The 22,222-nt window shown below is 41.0% G+C and overlaps 1 protein-coding gene across 1 annotated transcript; it reads right to left on the bottom strand.

The window, feature by feature from the left end:
• Positions 1–1,281: 1,281 nt before the first annotated feature.
• cd34 (CD34 molecule) lies at positions 1,282–21,977 on the bottom strand. The gene is made up of 9 exons (XM_058052226.1): positions 21,917–21,977; positions 19,282–19,548; positions 10,106–10,171; positions 9,381–9,619; positions 9,216–9,293; positions 7,126–7,237; positions 6,987–7,036; positions 4,013–4,168; positions 1,282–2,567 (listed from the first exon to the last, which is right to left on the bottom strand). The coding sequence occupies exons 1-9, from the start codon at positions 21,975–21,977 to the stop codon at positions 2,376–2,378; spliced, it is 1,221 nt and encodes a 406-aa protein (XP_057908209.1). The 3' UTR covers positions 1,282–2,375.
• Positions 21,978–22,222: the final 245 nt, after the last annotated feature.

Below are 22,222 nucleotides of genomic sequence, written 5' to 3'. Positions count from 1 at the left end.
ATGGCAGAAAACTATGTAAATTATAACTGAAAAATTAACATAACTTTGTGTTGACATCCTTGTGAGATCAAATTAAATAGTGTTGGTCATCTTCAAATACGTAGTTAGCAACAACTTTCTTTGGCCCCATGGCAAGTTATTAGCAGTTGCACTGCAAAACTAAACGCACAGCAAAGTGTAGGATGTTTGCGTGCAATACTGTACAAAAACGGTGAGTGTATGAAAAATGAGGCACGCAAAAACGGAATCATCCAAAAACTCAGCTGTACGAAAGATCCCAAACTGTTAAAAAAAAATCCCAAAATGTTAAAAAAAAGGAAAGCAGGAAGTGAACAAATGTAACAGTTACTGATTGTAAAAGTACCAGATGGAGGGGTAGGATTTAATAAGCTTTGTTTCTTCCTACTCCTTTTGGACATGTGGAACTGTGAACTGATTATGTGATGCATTCAATTGTAATCTGATGCATGTTCAAATGAAATAAAACCATTACCATTACCATTACCATTACCATTACCATTACATTTAAGGGTTCAATGCTGTGCTTGACCATCACCATTGGGGTGTAATGTCATTTGTGTCAGCTTGAGGGGGGAGACCTATAGTGGAATGCGACACAAACTCTTGACATGGGCGGAGTCGGGACCATATCTAACATATCTGTCAGAAGTCAAGGTCACATGCTGTACTCCAAATACATTAACGTCCACAGGAGATTTACACCGTTTAAACTTGACCGCTGTGGCATCTGATGACTGCCGACTATAGATGCACATATTTATCTGAACGTGCTTCTTGTGCTGGTGGTATAGTTATTGTGAGGGGCGTTGAAGGGCTGGAATTCACGTTGTCAGATTGTTGCCACAGGGGCAGCGTGTGTCCACAAAGCAAGGGAATAGTAAATAAGGAAAGTGAAGTGAACACGTCACGTGTGTATGTAGAAAACACAGCTGGTGGATGTTGCCGCTGCCCCGCCCTAACAAATGAGCGCGAAGTGATGTCATCAGTTATGCAAGGCAGCTGGGAACCTTATGGGCTGTATGGGCTTTAAATACCAAGTGTGTTAGAGCATTGATGAGCAATGAGTACACGTCTTTCCATGTTTCAGGGGTGAAGGTACTCTTTACATTAACATTAAGCAATGACCTTGGACTGGAGGGGTGCCTTGTATGTATCATGCGGGCAGTTAGTGAACGAGTCGGGTAGTCTTAGTGCTCCTCCTGAAGACAATTTTCACTCGACTCAGTGGAGCGCAAGGAGAACCTTTAATCAAGAGACCACCTTAACACATGAAAAAATATGAAAAACACAAGATTGTACAAAAAAAAATCATTTTTATTTGATAATTTTGATCTTAAATCCAATTAAAAATGTTTGACTGCTTAAAAAACAAACAGTCCCCGTGGAATGTGAGTAATAACACGATACAAAAATTAAATCCGGTCATATTGAGTTCCAGTTTAGCATTTTAACAGTAGTTTCTTTGTGTTGAATCTCTTTGCAAAAATAAAAGTATCACACATTTGCACCACTGTGTACTTTTCTTGCTCTGTAAAAAAGTGCCACAGAGTTCATATGTTAGTCCGACACAAAACTGTGGCACATCGAAGCAAAGCAACACAGATTTGATACATAGCAAGAAAAAACAACAACACACAGCTCAATAGAATACTAATATAAAATAGCATACACAGTATAATAAAGGAAATAACACTGATGGGTAGCACTGCTGAGTTAGATGGTATTCAGCCCGGCACTTTGAAGGCACTTCGGTGATGGTTGAACTTCAGCTTCCTTGTGATGATGGAAAAATGTACAATTTTGCATTTTAAAAAAGATCACACAAAGTCATGCATACAGAAGAAGCCTGCAGGAGGGATACATGCGCACTTTCACAATTCAAGTGGACAGAGCTTTTCTACCGACTGTGGAACATGTGCAAGTGTCGTATGTTCTATCAAGAAGGGTGGAGCGCTGAACCTGATGACATGGGACTCAGGCTGATGGGTGTTGACGGTTTGGAGCCGCTGTGGCCCTTATGGGACCCCATCATGGGTGAGTCATGCTGAAATATATTTTCTTCCCACCCAAAAGCGCACACCTCCCATCTCCAGCTCGAGTGCAGTCAACAAGTCAGGGAATGAGCCGTCGTTAACATACAACACGGACACCTTCATCATCATCATCATCATGATCCGACTAGTTTTCCTGATGTTTCAGCATGAAGCCAAAGAATGGGAGCGAGAGGAGTAAGTGAGCCACAGTCGTGTCCATGAGGGATATTCTTTTTGTCCCTGATGACTATGTGTGTGTGGTGTGTGTGTGTGTGTGTGTGTGTGTGTGTGCATGCATGTGTGTGTTTGTGTGAAAGGGGTTCACAGCTCGGTGTCTGCAGTCTTGGTGGCGGAGTGACCGTTGGTGGGAGGAGTCGGCTCAGTTTTGGCAGCTTCAGGAGACTCCCCGTTCACATTGGGTTTCTCCTGGGTTTCTGCCGGGGGGTTTAGGGGGGCCACAGACACAAGGGTGTTCCCCTGGTTCTCCTGATCCACTGGATAAGCTTCCTCTGCCTGCAAGCGGAGCATAAACACATGCTGAACATATCAAATACAAGGGAGAAACATGCACATCTGTGTAAGAGTACTCTAAGAAAGATTTTTTTTCAAGACATAAATTGTACTTTGTTCTTATACAAATGTTTGTGCCACATGGAAATATTACATTTTTCAAAATATATAGTTGGCCGTTTTCACTTTTTGGGATTTTAGTTAGTCTTACATGTTACATGTTTAGTTGACTACTGGTTATTTTGTTCATCATATATCAATTCTTATGCATTACATTCATTTTCTAGCGCTTTTTCCTCACAAGGGTCACAGGGGGTGCTGGAGCCTATCCCAGCTGTCTTTGGGCGAGAGGCGGGGTACATCATGGACTGGTCGCCAGCCAATCACAGGGCACATATAGACAAACAACCATTCACACTCACATTCATACCTATGGACAATTTGGAGTCACCAATTAACCTAGCATGTTTTTTTTTGGAATGTGGGAAGAAACCGGAGTACCCGGAGAAAACCCACGCATGCACGGGGAGAACATGCATGGAATTGAACCCTGGTCTCCTAGCTGTGAGGTCTACGCGCTAATCACATTACATTGCATTACATATTTCAGTATTTGTCATATTTTGCAGCGCTCAATAATTAAGATTAAGATATGCCTTTATTCGTCCCTCAGTGGGGAAATTTGTATTGCACAGCAGCAAGAGTACAGAGTCAGTTAAGCAGTAAAAAATACACAATATAGAAAAATAAACAATATAAACAACCCAAGTATTAACAAAATCAACAGTTTTTCCCAGAGTTATATACAATACAGTATGTAGATAATATGAAACGAGATGAGATATATGACCAGTCTATACACTGAGATCTTGTTAGAGAGTTAATATGAGGCATTATGGAAATACTATAATATGTGAACTATAATATCGCTATATCTGATATCAGTAAAAAAAAGGCCAGTATCAAGCATCTGCAACCACCTATGTCTAGAAATGCATCCTTATCCGGATTTTATATCACACTATAATACTTCTATCACAGGGTGTTCCAAAGTTTGTCTGTCAGAAACACAAATAACCAATTCTCATTTAAGATTCTTGTGAAACCGATTTCCTTGCAGATTATGTTAATAAGAAATGTCTTTCATGTACCCTTTAACAAAGTCATCTGATTCAGACAACATGAACTGGATATGTCTCAGCTCTAAAGGGTTTAAAAACAGACACGCCTATTTCAATGGTTTATATTCTTCAGAGACTTTCTGCATCTTTTGGCTACACTGTGGACAGATAATCAATCAGTCGACTTAGCATTTAGATAAATCATACACGTGATGTCATTTCTAGCCATGTAGTCCAAATCTATTAAATTGGTCTGTTGTGAGAGTGGGTCACATGAATTTGCTGTGGGGTATATATCCATAAGGAAAATGTCACAAATCTGCTCACCAGTTTCACTCCTTTGCTGTCAGTTCGGCGCTGGCATTTGCAGTAAGCAGCAACAATGGCGGCCGCAACCAGCAGACCGGTGATCAGGATCCCCACAAATACAGAACGGTTTGAGGATGATGAAGAGGATGGGGCCTCCACATTTGCCACACCCAGCTGCAAACACAGAAGTGTAAATCGCAGATGAGACACTGGAGTCGAGGTAGAGTGTCGAATTAAAAAATATGCAGCATGGAAAATTAGTTATGATTGCTCTAACAAACAGATATAATATGTGGTTTGAAAACTGTAAAAAATGATTCAAAAATAACCAATTACCTAAAAATGTCATCCAATACTTCTCTACAAGAGAGGAGAAATATGATCTTAGGGAAGAACTAAATTTGTACTTCAGTACGAGGTACATTATTTAAAAAAAACAAAAAAAAAAACAAAACAAAACTGTATTATGGAAAGCAGGAAGTGAACAAATGTAACAGTTACTGATTGTAAAAGTACCAGATGGAGAGGTAGGATTTAATAAGCTTTGCTTCTTCCTACTCCTTTCAATCATGTGGAACTGTGAACTGATTATGTGATGCATTCAATTGTAATCTGATGCATGTTCAAATGAAATAAAACCATTACCAATACCAAAGCACCAGGGATCATAATCTGTAGTGCATACGTGTGACCTGCCTGGTTCGAACCCATCGCAATGAGAGCCAAGAGTGCTAAGCGTTATTTCCGCTAAATGCCAGACAGTCAGTTCAATGCCCAGCACGACTCTTATAAAGTACACTGAGTGAGGTTTACTAACGTACACTCGCACAACCACACCAGGCTGGCATCCGCTACATAAGGACCAAATCCGAGGAAGTTTCTTTAACAAGTCCTGGGGCCTCAGCTATAAAGCTTGTATACACACAAAACGGTGCCGAAAAGCTGCGTACGCTGTTTTTGATGCAAAGTATGTCACCTATAAAAACACAACCTGGCGTAAGAATGTCTGTGAAATCATACATAAACATGCAATGGAAGATAATGCAGTTTAACCAGTTTAAAAGTCCTGGTCCCCTATAGTGTCTATTAGGGGTGTGAATCTCAGCACTGAGGACGATTTGATACACATGATACGATACATACATGGAATTTTCGGGTCATACGATACGATACGATTCACCCTCTTCACGATACGAGATAATCATTTAGTTCAAATCAATGCAATCCAATATGATATGGTGCAATTCAACATGATGCAAATGGAATTCAGTATGGTCCTACAAAAAAAAATGGCTTTATTCCTTCTTGGCACTTAGCAGTAAATTCAACTAAAGTGCCGTTTCTTTTTTACTATGCACCACTTCTTGATCATTCTTTTTGCCATCTTAAAACAGCAACAACTTTTCAAAAACAACTTTCCTCACACTTTCACATTGGCTATGCAATTACAATAGCAGCGATTCAGTGGTGGAGTAAAACAATGAAACAATAATGTAACATAACAGTGCAATCAATGTTTGTTTATATTCCTGTATTTAAAACATACTGCCAATATGAATGCACTAGGAGGTAGGCTAATACAGTAGTGGGGAGCAGAAAGTGGAAAACAACTTATACCAGGGGTCTCAAACTCACGGCCCGCGGGCCGAGGCCCCCACCTTGATACCAAAGTTTAATGTTGAAATGACAGCTTAAAGCTGTGTGCACACCAGACACAATTAACATGATTTTGCCCCGCCCTGTTTTGCTTTGGATTCGCAATGAAGCTAAAGGCTTATGACGCTGGGTACAAATAAATGCAGGAAATGATTTGGAATAAAATGGAAAATAAACGTCAAGATAAAGCATCTCATCAAACATGTTGTTAAAGTTACGACGCTGCTCCCAGATGGAAATGAGTACGATGCTAACTTGCTAATTGGGTAAAATTATTAAGTTTCATTAATGTTCATGTTAAAAGTTAATTAATACTGTACATTTGAATCTGAAAAAAATAATTTCTCCACTAACTGTATGTGGTTTCTTACGTTTTTCTTATTTGCTGTTTTAATATTATTTTACTTATTTATTACTGATTGATTGATTTATTGTCTTTATTCTTAATTTGTTTATTTTATTTTTGTTTTATCTTATTTTGTGTATAGAAAAATAAAAATTAAGATATTTGAAAACAGTGGAATGTTTTATCAGATATTTTGGTGTGGAAAACCGGAACCAAAGTACTGAAAAAGTGTAGGGTATAGCAGAAGCAAAAGCATTAAAGATAGTTTTTTTTTTTAAAACCTGATGCGGCCCGGCTTCACCCAGAACCTAGCTCCGGTGGCCCCCAGGTAAATTGAGTTTGAGACCCCTGACTTATACCCTTTTAAAATAGTTTCAAAATTCAGGAAGAAGCCGACTGCTCTGCTGTTCTAATGTCACCTGCTGTGCTGAACCCTCGTTCAGACCTGTTTTTTGCTTGGTTTTCCCCCGGTGTCCGACGAGGAACTAGACGGGGAAGCAGCGGTACACTTGTCGGTGTTGTGGTGTCCTCTTTTTAAGGGGGGAGTCTGCATGTTTGTAGTTCTGCCGTTGTATGGCATTCTTTGCAAATGACGGACGTTATGTCGATCTTTTCGCCGTTCTTTGAGAATCCGTAGTGTTTCCAAACATACAATTTAAAAGTTGGGGGTGGGTTAAATATAGAAACTTCCTCGCTGCTGCTTGCGTGCGAACCTCCATGCTGTTTTACTAGTTGTATGTGCCTCACGGCTTCCGTCCATATTCAATACAAAAACGCATTCATTGCACCTGGGGAACAGCATATGGAGTGAAGTTGAACATTAATAAAGCGGTGCTTGCATCGGATTTTAATGATACCCACAAATGCATCGTGATGAATCTCAATTTCACCCATCAATTGCATCCATACCCAGTGAATGAGCGCATGCACATCGATGTATCGATTAATATCGATTATTTTCCACACCCTTAGTGTATATTGATTGCTTACCTTGTCCTTTAATTCACCCTTGAGGGCATCAGCCAGAGTATGCTGTTTAGCTGCATGAAGGGGAAACAGAATGTAGAAATCATAAGTAATACCCGAACACCAACAATGTGTGTTCAAACGCAACACCATCAGTACTCACCATCATCCCTGACCATCCTTATGTTGTTTCCCTCCTGGTAGACTTTGATACGACAGTTTTCAGTGTGGCACCACAGGAAACGGCTGCCCTGAATGAGTGTTTTAGTGTCTTCCTGTAAATGGAGAGTATTTGAAATGATAGATTCCTTTCTGATATGCGGACATGTATTTAACTGGCTTGGGTAACCAACACGACTTTGCACAACATTCACTCCCCGATTTATGCAAAGAATACTTTTCACAAACATTTGCCGCCCTGGGTGGGGTTTGAGGCCCAAAAAACAAATGTGAGTTCTGGAATGTTCTCAGTGCACGAATGCCTTTGTGTGCGTAATGGAGGCAGACCGCAGCTGTATGGAATTCTTGCTGACTTTCCTCCGCCTTAATACTGAACTATGATATCACCTCATTGCACAACTAAAGACTTTCTGACTTGGGATCACTCTTCATTTTCTATAATGTGATCCAGACGTCCCTCTCTGTTCCCAGGAGATCCTTGTGAGCAAACCCTGAATCACAGCTAATTGGGATGGAGCCTGCAGCTGCACAATCCAGATTTTTTGAGGCGGGGAGGACAAAAAAAAAAAAAAAAACTCATGAGGGCTGAATTTGTGATATGTACTCACTCCCTTGGAAGCCATGCTCTGCTCCATCTGCCTGTGTCACATGTGAAGCATCACATGTCTAAAGGACGCAGATTGGCTCATGTGGCTTCTTGGACGTGCGACTGATAAGGAATTTACCGTTGTGCTATAGAGATGATTCATAGTTCAGAGCAGGCTTTCAATGTCTTTGCGTAAGTAATTCAAAACAATCCCTCTTTTCTGGCAGCTCAGTCCATGTGTAGCTTTAGGTTGAGTGCAGCAGATGACTTCTTCAGATGGTCCTCTGGCTTTGTTAATGTTACAGTAAAGACCCAAGTGGGGTTCACATGTTCAGCTCTGTGCACCTGGACCCATCAGAAACCCGCCATTTATTTAAATAACTCAGTACTTTCAGGTGTCATATGACTCTTTATATTATTTTCAGTTTAACGGCCGCCTCATTACTCCGTTCAGATATCATTACTTATTAAGTGTGTTACTATGACAAACAAAACAACAAATTTTTGGCGGAGATTAAACACCCAAAATGAGCCGCACCCATGTTCTTCCCCTTTTGCCTTATGACAAAGACAAGAAATATTAGTCCCTTTTTGCCAATGATTTACAAAGTTTGAGGAATTTCAGAGATGCTTTAGAAAAGTGTCTGTTTTTACAGTAAGCAATGCTATCTGAGACATACTGTGAAATAGTCAAACAAAAGACGCATAAGAGCAAATAAAAAGAGAAAGGCAACACCAAAACAAAGACAGAAAGCATGACAAAATATTACAAAGATAATTTGTACTGCAATATATATGTATAAATAAATAATGTTATGTTTGTTGCTAGGGCTGCACGGCGGTTGAGTGGTTAGCGCGCAGACCTCACAGCTAGGAGACCCTAATTCAATCCCACCCTCGGCCATTTCTGTGTGCCGTTTGCATGTTCTCCCCGTGCATGTGTTTCTTCGGGTGCTCCGGTTTCCTCCCACATTCCAAAATTTGGTGACTCCAAATTGTCCATAGGTATGAATGTGAGTGTGAATGGTTGTTTGACTATATGTGCCCTGTGATTGGCTGGCGACCAGTCCAGGGTGTACCCCGCCTCTTGCTGGAAGACAGCTGGGATAGGCTCCAGCACCCCCTCGTGAGGATAAGCGGTAGAAAATGACTGTTTGTTTGTAAATCAATAATTATTGGTTTATACGGGATAAGATTAAATAGATCCTTGACCTTAGCCTGATCCAGAGCAGGCTAAATCCACAGAATAAATCTTCATGGTAATTTATGTCAAAACATATCCCTTTTTCCATTATCTCACTTCTGTGTATCCTACATAAATTGAGCCAGAATAACCAAGATATCCCGGCTTCATCCCTTAGCCTAGTTTTGTGCTACGGGCCCCTGCTGTTCCATCCCACTAATGTTGGTCAAGTAAAACTGAGTCATACGTACAGTACACTTGTGGTTTTGTCAAATTGCATAAAAGATGAGTGTCGGGTACCCACACAGTTAGTTGTGGTGACCACAGCCTTGACAGCATTACTCTCCTCAATCTCCTCCTTCCCGACGCATTCCACCAAGGGCTGTAGGGACAGGAAATGACATCAGATTTAGAGCACAATACAAAAATGCTCAGTAATTACAATCTCTTCAATAAATATATTCTCCACCTTTGTTTTAACGGTGTTGGAATGATCCACAATCACTGAGCCATCGTCACCAAGACCATTAGGGCCAGCAGTGGTACCTGCGGTGTCACCGTCCTGGTTGTGATTGGGTGAGCCCGTCACAGAAGGGGTGGTCATTTCAGAAGGTGTGTCAGAATCTCCTCCAGCCCCTGGAGAGGCTCCAGAATCTGGTGCATTGGTGGTGTCCTGCTGGGAATCCAGGACTATCACAGTGGGAGTCACTGAGAGTTCAGAGATGAAAATTATTAAATGCATGTTCATCATGCAAAACCATACAAACCTTCATACAGAATATGAAGGAGATGGACGTGTAGTTGCAATTGGATTACATTGTTGAAAAGCAGGATTCCTGATTTGTAAATGGGATAATTTCACAGTTTGAGCATAGAAAACGGTTTTCAACATCATTAGAGCTTTCCGGATATTAAATAACACCCCTATAGTGACTTATACACTCATTTTAGTCAATATATGCCAGTTAATATTATTCATCCAAGTCATTGTATACTCAGGACACTGAATCAATCCTAACTGGACTGTTTAAGTTGTCTGTCTCTGACAATTTTATATTTTCTTTCATTCACTAATTTCCGTGTTTAAAAATTCTTAATTCTGGCCTAAAATGTGTATAATTTCATTAAACATGCATATTTTTCAGTAATAATAGGACTAAGTCAAGTATCTTAATAACAACAAGATTTGTCTACCTTCATTGGCTGCATCACCTGCCGGTGCATCAGTAACTGTGTCATCGTCTTGGCCCACCACACCATCTGCAAATGGAAATCAACTTTAAAACTCAGTATGACATTTTCACTGTGCAGTATTGCAATACCGAGTCACCACATTAATGTCAAAGGGGACCTTTTATGCTCATTTTCAACCCTTTTGTATTGATTTGTGGACTCCTATAGAGCAGCTACACATGATAACCCACACAGGAAGCTTTCTAGATCTTCCACAATGTACACCTATTCCAGCTCTTCAATGCATTTTCCATCTACTGCTCATACCTTTTAAGGTTACAGGGAAGCTGGAGTCTATCCCAGCTAATTTAGAATGAGATTCAGAGTACAGCCTGTACTGAAACATAAAGACAAACAACATTCACACCAATAATGCTAAATATAGATGTGTTTTGGACTGTGGTAATAAGACAAAACCAACACAAACACAGGGAGAATATGCAAAACAACACCAACCACTGTGCTGCCCCCTTCACATTTGCTTTAGTGACGAACGAATCCCGTCTACAAGGAATGTTCAGTCTAGAAAAGTTATAGGGCTGGCAATTTAGGCTTCGGTTGTCCTTTGCACAAACATAAACACAGCCAGCTAAGGAGCCATAAAGTGGAACTTGCTCATAAATATACTCAAATGAAATGTTCACAAAGGCTAAATCACTGCAATAAAATCCCAACTCCAAACTATTTTTCCCTCCAGATTGGACATGCATACTGGATATGAACCATCAAAGTAAAACTGTAAAACATTGAAAAATGTGTGACTGTATCAGAAGGCTAACTGCTACTGCATCATAGTAATAAGCAGCCTTTTCAATCTGGATTTAAGCAGCTGAATCAGATGTAGCCTAGCTGCATGCAAACAGGTTTAAGTGGGCATAAATGGTTTAACGGGGCTATTATAGTCTTAAGATAATTGTCTTAGTGGTTTAATAGTGCAATAACGTGGGGGGATTGTTATTTTCACCAATGCAAAATGGTGCCAACACCTCAAATTGTCTTATTTAATACTTTTAGGATTGGTAAGCATGCTTATAATGTTTAAGCCTGTTAATAATGACAAAAGTCACACAAATATTTCCTTCCTGTGAATGCACACACTCATAATACAATGTCAGGCACATTCAATGAAGCGAATTAACACTTTCTTCTCCATGTAAACAAAACACTGGCCAGTATGGGGCATGGAGAGAAAAGGGTGGATGCTGCAGATTCATCATGTAACCTCCTCTCCTCTTCTCTTCCCTACTGGAAACACGGAGCAGATTTCCGGCATGAGTGCCATGGAGCTCACAGCCTTCTTTAATGTGGCACACCACAGACCATAAGTAGAAGACAGAATGGAGAATGGATCCATGATGGCGTGTGGAGGGCTACATATTGCGTGTTTTTACTTTGTCTGGACAAAAACATACTGAATGATGGTATAGTTCATGCATTCACAGTCACCCGAATGGACTGTGCCAGTGGGATAAACTCTATAGGGTTCAGTGCAACAGGACTAAACAAAGCTGCCGTGTGTGGGCCCTGAGTCAGACGTGTTGTTCCTACACACTGTTTAATGTGCCTGTCGTTAATCAGATCCTTGTAAAACTCAAACTCGCTGTATAGTTTTGTCTGAAGAGTGCATGTGTAACAAATAATGTCATCCACATTGTTGATGTATATGATATATATATTGATATATGTGTATGTGTCTATTTACTGACCAGTCTAGGGTCAGACTGGTGAGGATAAGCGGCATAGAAAATAGATGGATGGATGGTGGTCTATTGCCAGCGTCTATGTTGTCCGTTTGTGTTCAAAATAACTTGAAAAGTTCTGGATAGGGGCGGCACGGCGGTCGAGTGGTTAGCACGCAGACCTCACAGCTAGAAGACCAGGGTTCAATTCCACCCTTGGCCATCTCTGTGTGGAGTTTGCATGTTCTCCCCGTGCATGCGTGGGTTTTCTCCGGGTACTCCGGTTTCCTCCCACATTCCAAAAACATGCTAGGTTAATTGGCGACTCCAAATTGTCCATAGGTATGAATGTGAGTGTGAATGGTTGTTTGTCTATATGTGTCCTGTGATTGGCTGGCGACCAGTCCAGGGTGTACCCCGCCTCTCGCCCGAAGACAGCTGCAGCACCCCCGCGACCCTCGTGAGGAAAAGCAGTAGAAAATGAATGAATGACTGAATGAGTTCTGGATAGATTTGGATGGAATTGTCGGAAATGGGATATGGAAGAACTGATTACATGTTGGGGGTGATCCGGATCACCGCCTGGATCCAGGAATTTTTTTAACATATTGTTTAACATAGGACATATTACATAGGACGATTATTGGCATTTTATGCCACAAAAAACGGTCAGCGTACTTGGAAAGAAAAATACAGGATAAGTTCCCAACAGGTTCTACAGACCATGAAAGACTGATTTTATGGCGCTTGGTAGTGGTCTGAGCTTCTCTAGTTCACCCTGTCGTATGGCCACATGGCTATAGGATTTATGAAAAGCAATACAATGCAAAGCAAATGGAATCAATGTGTTGTTGAAGATGGATTGCCAGCTTGCATTTTTAATCAGAGTTCCGCCAATGCCTATCTATTCTTCAACAAAAGGGGTACAACTAGGATCCTCACACTGCAATACCAGTGTTTGGATCCAGGGTGGGAAACCTCACGGAAATTCCAGCAAAAGCAAACACTGTCACACCTGATTAAACGGTCACAGCCAGAAAGTTTGACCAGGGGACACCGGCAGTGGTGGTGTTAAACAGAGGAAGCCAGCTTCCTCTCTCGGGGGGGGATGCAAGGAGGTTTGAGTACAGGGGGGCGGGAGGGGATGGGGGTGCAGCTGTCGCTCCTCTTTCACGTCAGTTGGATTGTCAGGAAGATGTGAAAGCCGTGACATCATTCTGGAGGGGGAAGCTTCAGCAGCAGCCGTAAGCATTTGTGTTTGACCTCCACCCAGACCATATAGAGACAACGCCCTGGCTCTCATTCTGTGCCACACCCGTGTTACTTCCAGATGTCCAGAGAAGACCCTTAAGTCGACCTTCCTTCCTTATTTGTGAATACCTCCTCAAGAAAGTCAGGAACCAATTAGACAAACCCTCAAGGTCACTTTGGTCATCCCTTCATCTTGTCTTTTTAAAGTATCAAATAACTGAACAAAACACACACAAAAAAAGCGATCTCTGCAATGACGTCCTCGTTTAAATGACAAGACAAGCAGACGTGGAATCAAAGTGTCCAACTCCTTTGACCCATCCAATTTTAGAGGCTGCGGCCACTACGTACATGGTTAGCTCTTATAGCTCTCAACAAAGGTCCAAGTACCCACAATGTTGGTTGCTTAGCTTTCTGTCAGCTCAGAACACAACAAGTTCGACCACTAAAAAGAGTTCCATAGTCAAATCTTTTGGCTTTGCTGCAAGTAGTTGTTGTTGTGTCTGTTCTACAAGTGCTATGTTATGTTGGTTGAGGCAGTGCAGACCTCCATCCAGGCTAAACAACTGTGTCCTGTCAGTTGAGTCGATTACCGATGTCCTCTGAGGATCATCAAACATTAGGAAAATTCCTGGCTCTGGAAAAATACTTGAAATTTTAAGTCAGAACTCTTCTCCATTTCTGATTTTATAATTTAGATATTCTTACATTTTATTTCCATTCATAAATTGAGCAACGACTTTGGTGATAATGAACAAATGATTCTTCTTAGTATTGTTGAATTTGGTATAAGGTTTGTTACTGGAGGGTTGTTATTGTCGATTGTTGTTGACTTGAAGACGCTGAGTTGAGTCTTTAATTTCCTTGTCATCAAATGATGTCATCTTCAATATTTGCCAAGTTCCTTGATGTTGTATTTTGGCTCCTTCGGTCCGTTCGACTTTTATTGTTCTTTCAGCTTGCTTTCATAATGACTCGATACATAAAAATGTTCCACACATACTGAACAGATACTGTATATTATTTGTTTTGGGGTTTTTTTTACAGGCGAAAATGAATTTGTCAAAAGGGTTTAAAGGGGAACTGCATTTTTTTAATGTAACCCATCATTCAGAATCCTTAGGTGAAACATGAACACATTTCTTTCCCTTTTTGTGCATTATAACATAAGAAGACGAGTTAATATGAGCTAGCTAACAATGCACGTCATTGGGACACACCTATTCTGACTTTGAAGCCGTCTAAAAAAAACGTTAACAGCTATATACATGCCATGATCATGCATTAGCACGTACAGTGATGATAACATGTAATAGTTGCAATTTCTTGCCATGTTTAGATTATTTAAAACACTACCGAAACGTCTTACACATACTTATGCTAGTTCTGTCAGTAACAGCAGCATAGATACAGTGACCACACTTATGATCTCGCTCTCATCGGGATGGCTGTGTCTTCCAGCACAAGACGTGTGCTTCAAAAATGCTGACGGCAAACAAGCATCTTATAGAGTCTTTGGAGCAAAATTGAGAGCTAGGTATCCACTCTTCTGTCTGTGAATGATGCTGAGACTAGCGGCTAGCAAGGTGTCATGTTAGTCCGCCAGATAAACATAGTTTTTCATGTTAGCTGCTATTATAATAATATTGCTGTAGCTTTAAGTTAGTTATGTAAATAGCACACTGTTGTTGTTTTTTTGTGAGGGCTTTAAAATAGGTATTTGACATCTGTTGTTAGCTAGCTCATATTGACTAGTTTTCTCACGCTAGAATGCACAGAAAAGGGAAAGAAATATGTGTTCATGTTTCACATACGGATTGTGGATGAGCAAAATGAAAAAAAAAGTGCAGTTCCCCTTTAAACAACTATTTTCGTAGTAGAAAAAATAATCTGCACTATTTCTGAATTTCTTTTCAATAGTTCATGATGATGGAAGTAACAGAGCGCTGTCTGAGAAAGACCTCAAGAACCACCTAACCAGCAATTACTGCTGCAATTATTGCTATACGCTCAGGTACCTTAATAGAGGCACAATTTCTAAGGTGGCCTTTGTGGTCCCATTACGATCTATAAATATCACACTGACCAACGTCTTGGAGCTGCAGGAAGAAATTAAAAGATCAACACTACTGCTTCCTTAGTTTACGTGCATGTATTTGACAACTATTTTTGTTCTCTCGTAGAAGGATAGTAAAAGTTGACTTTTCCACCCAGTCCACACCCCTGGTGTTTTTAAACCAAACATAAGACAATTTGGAGTGGAGAAAAAAAAATGAAAGGAATTACCAACAACTGGATTTGGAATGTATTACATGCACATCCTTCGACAGGATGTGTCTGTCACAGCTGTGGGCACACAGCCATGTTGTATTGACCTGCAGAGGTGAACAGTGCGGACCACAGATAACGCTCACAGGCATTTGAGACAGTGGCCCACCTATATTATTTTTAATGGAGAACATTTACTCAAATGTGAAATGAATGTGTAGAAATAAATTTCTTTCATTTACAATATAGTACTGCTTTGACATCCCTTTGTTAACATCTGACTTAGAGCAGAATTCAGCCCCCCTGCCATTCAGAATTGGTATGTCAAATTTTGGATGGTTTTCAGGCACAGATAATTGTGGGCCATTCATTCTGCCTAGCAACAAGTGCCTGGACAAACAAATAATTACAAAAAACACTGTTGAGCTAGAAAGTGTTGGAAAATTTAGACAATGCTGTAGTTTTGTAGCCAACTACTTTACTTTTTTCTTCCACTACTAGAAAATAACTGCTAATAATATTGATTTGCATTTGGAAATTCAACAAAAAACTGCTAAAATTAAAAGTTGGTGAACGTTAAATGTTTTTACTCAACCCCTAATTCACTCATTCAAATAGTTTCAGGATGGTGGTGGAATTCAAAACCAGTGTTTCCAAAATAGCCTGTCCACTTTGTTAGAGGACAAGAAAGTGGAAACGCCAGCTTTGTCAGAGACAGCAGATGTGACCGATTCCAGCTGCTGTTCTTACACGAAACTGAGTTGATGCGGGTGGTGGAGGTAAAGCAAAGACCTGTCTTAGTCTTGGTAACGGTCAGGCTGTGATATGACTGTGGATGTCAAGCTAATACAAGATCCATCTTTGGGAAAGCGACCCGGAAGCACTAAGTATGGTTTAGACAAAATGCATTCACAGAACAAATATATCCTGGGGTTTTCACCACAGAACACTTTCTTTTGACCCTTCCTGTTTGTCCAAATGAATGAAATCAGTGAAGTGGCTGATGTAACCGCAGATGAAGTCAATATGAAGTGGGAATGACACACTTCCAAGTTCATGTTTTGGATTTTATGCTGCTCATTATCTGCGGCTGATTGTGAGCTCAGTCCAAACGCTGCCTGGCCCATCAAATTGTCTTTAGGTTAAGGAAAGAGTGTTGTTTTCTTTTGTATTATTATAAACTATTTCAATCCCATGGTTGTGCTGCAGGGTGCTTGGAAAACAAAGAACAATGAAGTCCACCAGAACAGCAGTAATTAGAACAGGAAGGTTTAAACGTTATCGCATTGGTCTGCTATTAATTAGGCTTGTTTCACTGGGTAAATGTTGTTACTAAATTATTTACTTCTCCACGTCCACCCCTTTGTCTGTGAGGGCTGGTAGATTAAGTAAAGAGTGGACATTGATGGTAGGCCATGTTTATTTTATTGTTTTTGCCTTAATGCGTTCACTTCACTCTTACAGCAGTAAATTGGAACATTGCAAGAGTGCAGGCTCCAAGTTTAATTACTTTGCAAAATTACCATAACTTTGGGCTCAAGTGAACCCACACCCTGGCCTGACCTAAGACTGCCAGCTGCCAGGCCTTACATAACAGACCCACACCCTGGAGAAGCTGCCGTGAATACAAGTTAATCAAAACTTGAGGCCTAAAGAATGTTGGTCAATAGCAGAAAAAAAGGATTCTGCTCATGTTTATGGTTTTTGGAAGAGACTGAATCAGACTCAAAATGTTACACATTTGTCTTCAATAGTGGTGTACTGACATAAAAACACAAAAAGGGAAATAATAATACATAGTAATGATGTTTACTGCAAAAACAATCCCATGCCTCAATTGTGTGGTTAAAACTCAAAATAACTCAAAATGCAAAATAACTGAATAGTGTGAGAACTTTGCACTGACAAAGCAGCAGTTTTATCGGAAGTTCCCACTGAGACAGCTCTCATACTGTCGCTGACTCCTCTACATGCTGATCTTCATCCCTAATGGGTGTGACAGAGACAAATGCTCATTAAGTCACCTTACAATTTTTTTCCAAATGTGTTCTAATGCCTTTTTTTTCAGATGGCTTTGTGTTTCATTTCACTTTCTGTTTTGCATACACGTGTCATGAGAGTTACAGTTTCCAAGTAAATTCTACTAAGGAGGCTCATTTCCTTCTGTTTTCATGTATCTAAGTCTGCATAGTTTATACTATCATCATCATCACTGCATCACATGGCAGACATTCCGTGGACAAAGGACATAGTGAACACTGGCAACGGTCCTCACAGAATCACATGAACTACAAATTTTGGAATCTCCCTTACCCACGAGGCGATATCTTGGTGTTGTGTGGTTCTTTTTACCACTCATTGTCACAGCTGCCCGAGGCCTTGACTTCATCACAGAGAAGCCATTGTAGATTACAAACAGAGGGAGGGTAGACATAACCTCCCCCCTCTTAGTGCCAAAAAGTTTGGCCCCCTCCCACCCTCTCTAAAAAAAATTAAGTGTGACAAAACTTCTCAAGGAGGTGTTGAATGACATCACCCAACAGTCAATTGCCCTTGTAGCGCTACATATAGTTGTGATTGGCCTGTTCATGCGTTGCAGCCATGTTTGTGCTAGTAAAACATAGTAGTATGAAAAGGCACTTGCCTGTGTCCCACCCTGTGACCCCTGGGACGCTTTCTTACATTTGTCTGTCGCTGTACTAAACCAAGATGTGTGGACTGTTACTTGAATTTCTGAATGTACTTAGTGGTTCATTCAGTTTGGGAATTGCATTTTCTGCGCCTCTTTGCGTGAATATAACAAAGATTACTCCTGATCATCATTTCCATGCCAAGAGAAAGTACCAAGACAAGTCAAATATTGGAGATAAGGACATGATGAGGATGCATCATAAATGCCTTTCACTTCACATTCACCTGTAACCTCAAACATCACGCTGGCTTTGATACATTATTGACTGCAACTGTATGTACGTATATTCACATTGCCTGATAAACTCAAGTGTGAACAATGTGGCAGGTCTGTGTGATCATGTGCCACTAAAGAACAGGGACTGGCCTCTGAAAGTCATCTGCAGTTGAAAAAAAAGGATGTGCACTTGTTACAAGCAGGCAATCCCTCATTAACTTTCTGCAAACAGACACATGGAACCTGCATGTCATATGCAGTAAAAGCACGTCTGATATCGACTACTACATTGTGTCGGGAAGTGGTAACAGTAACTGGATTTCCATGTGAATAGAATGTAAACAGTAGCCCTCATTATTCTGCAAACGTGCGGCATGCTCTATCATCTCATGATCTTTTCTCCTTTCAACATTGACTCTTGAGCTATTTTCATCAGTCTGCCGCACTGGTCAAGGTCACGACAAATGTTACTCTGCACAAGTCACTGATCTGGGCCTTAATGAGGACAAGTCCAACTTTGGGGGCGGCAGCTGAGTCAAAGCCATGCATTATCACCACATAATTATGATTAGGTCTGACAAACACACACACACACACACAAAAGCACAGAATTATTCTCCACTGCAACTTTCCACTCTTGGGCAGACCTTTTGTCTCAGGCTACTATGCCGTCAAAAGTCGTCACCTCACCCCACAACCTCTTTTATACTTATAGCTTATAGACTTAAAGTCTTTAGACTTTGAGGGTATGTATCAGACAGTTTGGAGATTTTGTTCTTAGTGGAATCATACCACCCTCTCTCCTGCAACAAGTCCCAATTTCCAAGTTTTACTCTTTGCAGCTGGTCTTTAACCTGTGACCCTGCCTCAATTACTGTGCACACTTTAAGAACAACTTCATTTTCTTTTTTACACACCTTCTAGAAGGAGCCCCGGCTCCACATGCATGAATAACAAACCCAAACAGACAAAAGAGAATAACATTTAGCTAAAGTCACATTTCAAAATATACCATATAATTAGTAACTTACTGCGTAGCAACAATGTGCAGAGCACCAGGACTAAAGCCATGCTGTTCATCCTCCACATGGTCAGACAAGATGGGAGCGCGTGCTGAAGGAGGTGTGCTGCAGTGAGGCTGAGTGAGTGAATGGGCAGGGAGTTGGGAGTTTCCTGTGAGGTCTGAGTAAGTGGGACAGACAAAGTTGGATAAAGTCTTCCTTGTGTCGTGCAGGTCTTTTTATCCCCCCCTCCGCTCTCACTCTCTCTCTTTTTGTCTCTCTCTCTCTCTCTGTGCTCTGTTCACACCCATTTTCAGTTAGACCGTTTACCCTCAGTCCAACCGTCCCTGCTTCCTCCCATCATATTCAGCGTGAGTCCAAGAGATAAAGTGTGTGTCCTTGCTGAGTTTCCTCTATGGAAACTTTTTATAGCCATGAATAGTTTGGATCACAACATACCTTTCAGGCAAAACGGATCATTACTGGTCATATACTGTAGTTAACGTGGGTTAAATGTGGGAATCGATCGTAGGATTTTGTGATTTTTTTTGGGGCGGGGGTCTCAGGGAAAGCAATCGTGTACAATTGGGGAGAACTAAGTATGCTTCAACATAATAGGAATGCATATGATGCATACGAAGGCTTAAGGCCAATGACAATCTCAGCAGATGCAGTCATTGGACAATGATGCCTTATGTGGCGCTCAATGCAGAAGAGCAATCTTCAAACACACCCTGTATCTCTCATGCTTCAAGGCTTCACATCAAATACAGACTTTTTTTTTAAAACCATGAAAAAGCCCAGAGCTCACTAAGTGGATTTGTTTTCTTGAGTTACACTGGTAAACAGGAAGTGCCTCCCTGTGTAGTGTACATGGTTGAGAGGCCTGTAAAAGCTCATGACGACATACACAACACTCTGCCTGGCTTTGTGCGTCCCTCGAAAGATGAGTCACACAGGCAGACTACTATGAATCACCCACTACGTTACACGCACTAGAAGTGTTTTTTTTTCCTTTTGAAAGCAACAAAATTTAAAATAACGCGCTGTAGCACCTGGCCGATTGTGCTACATCAGCAGAAAATGGCAATAGTTGATGTTCTGGTGTGTTACAGGCATTCAGTGCTGGGTGTTCACAACTTATGTTCACACAGATGTTCTATCCTGACCTTCTGGCAGACCACATCTGGAACCACTGCTGGCTTGTTGCTGTTTTTTGTTGGGGTTTTTTTTCAGGCCTGCCTGGAGTCGAACAAAGCAACCATATGAAACACATCAAAATGGTGTCTGGGAACCCAGTTCTAATTTGATGGTTTTATATCTAGTTTATAAAGGTTTATGTTGCCAAAAACATGAATTAGAGATTTTGCTCATCTAATGCTAGGAGTCCACTGGGCCGGCACCAGTTGGTGCCAGTTTGCGGCAAATATCATTGGCGCAACGTGGCTCGAGCCATTACATTCCAGTGGATTCCAATAGGTGGATTGTTTGTGACATTTGGTTCCACTTGGTGGACAAAGATTTTAAACATTTTGAAATTTTCTTGCCGCCAAACTCAATTTTTGCCACTGCTACAGGCCACCAGAGCCAGTTGGGAGGCAGTTTGAGCCACTGCACGCAACTAGGCACCTTATTGGCGACACTAGCACCAACTGGCGCCGGCCCAGTGGACTCTTAGCATAAGCAGTATACATATACATATATATGTGACTTTTTGTGGGGGTGTGGTCCCTTCTTTCCATTTGCAACTTGTGACTACCTCTGAAGGAAGTACTGCATAACTCACTATTAATTAACAGCATTTGACAAGTTAAGTTTAGGCATTTATGGTTATTAAAAAAAAAAAAAAATTGTACCACTTTCCTGCGATAGGCTGGTGACCAGTCCGCGACTTTCACAAGGACATACGGCATAAAAAATGTTAGAGAGTGAGATTTTTCTAACACTGAGTTCTACTGATGTCAATGTAATCTGACCATCCTTATATGGGCTAATCGATTGCCTTCATGCAGTAAATGCAGACCTATGAATCCAGAAGTCAGCGGAGTGGGCATACCTAGAGGGCCGGGGGTGGAGCAAATTAAACAGACCGTTTGGGTCGGAAGCAGGAAGTCCACGGAAAAACACTACAGAAAGAGGTGCAGAATCTGTAAGAACTGGAAAGCTTCCTGTGCGGTTTATCTTGTGTAGTTGCTCTATAGGAGTTTGAAAATGAGCATAATAGGTCTCCTTTGAAAGGTAGGAGTAGGCCGCAATAACATAATTAACTACTGTAATTTGAATATACTTAACACCAACAATCCCATGTACAACAAAGATATTTCCAATAAGTAAAATTTGCTACAAAAAAGTTTACTTTGCGTTACTTCATGACTTTTTGCATTTGTTCACACATGCAGCAATTTGGGTGGGCCATGCTCATTCTCCCTCCACCCATACGTATCCAAGTGCTGCTCAGGGTAACCAAGCCTAGGGCCCTTTGGTGATCAGACACATTCTTAACCACCCAGTGCCGCCCTTAGCAGCTCGTAATATCAGTGTAATGTCTGTAAGCTTTCCTAGCATGGACATCACCAGTAAGGATTTGACCAGTACATGAGTGACAAAGAAGTTTGATATGCGGTAACATGAGGTCCTCCGCGACCTCATCATCCTGTTGACTTACCCATCGATCGCCACTCCCGCATCCAGTTCCTCTTCTGTTTCCTGCTTTTCTCCTCCGGCATAACATATCTACACAGACAGGCCCAGAAACTACCTCAAACCTCTGGAAGACAAACATGGAAATGTACAGCCATGATCAAAATCTTAAGGTCAGTTGAAAAATGGCTAGATTGCAATTGCTAGTGCATTTTTTGAGGTACAATATGCAAAAGCAAGTAGGGGGAGTGAGACAAAAACATTTTGAACAGACAAATGACTCATTCTACATTTTTTGAAAGATCCTGAGCATTACAGAACAAAAAAGTTA

This window comes from Doryrhamphus excisus, chromosome 16, assembly GCF_030265055.1.
Source record: "Doryrhamphus excisus isolate RoL2022-K1 chromosome 16, RoL_Dexc_1.0, whole genome shotgun sequence".
NCBI classification, from domain to species: Eukaryota; Metazoa; Chordata; class Actinopteri; order Syngnathiformes; family Syngnathidae; genus Doryrhamphus; species Doryrhamphus excisus.
This window is presented reverse-complemented; position numbering and strand designations above follow the sequence as displayed.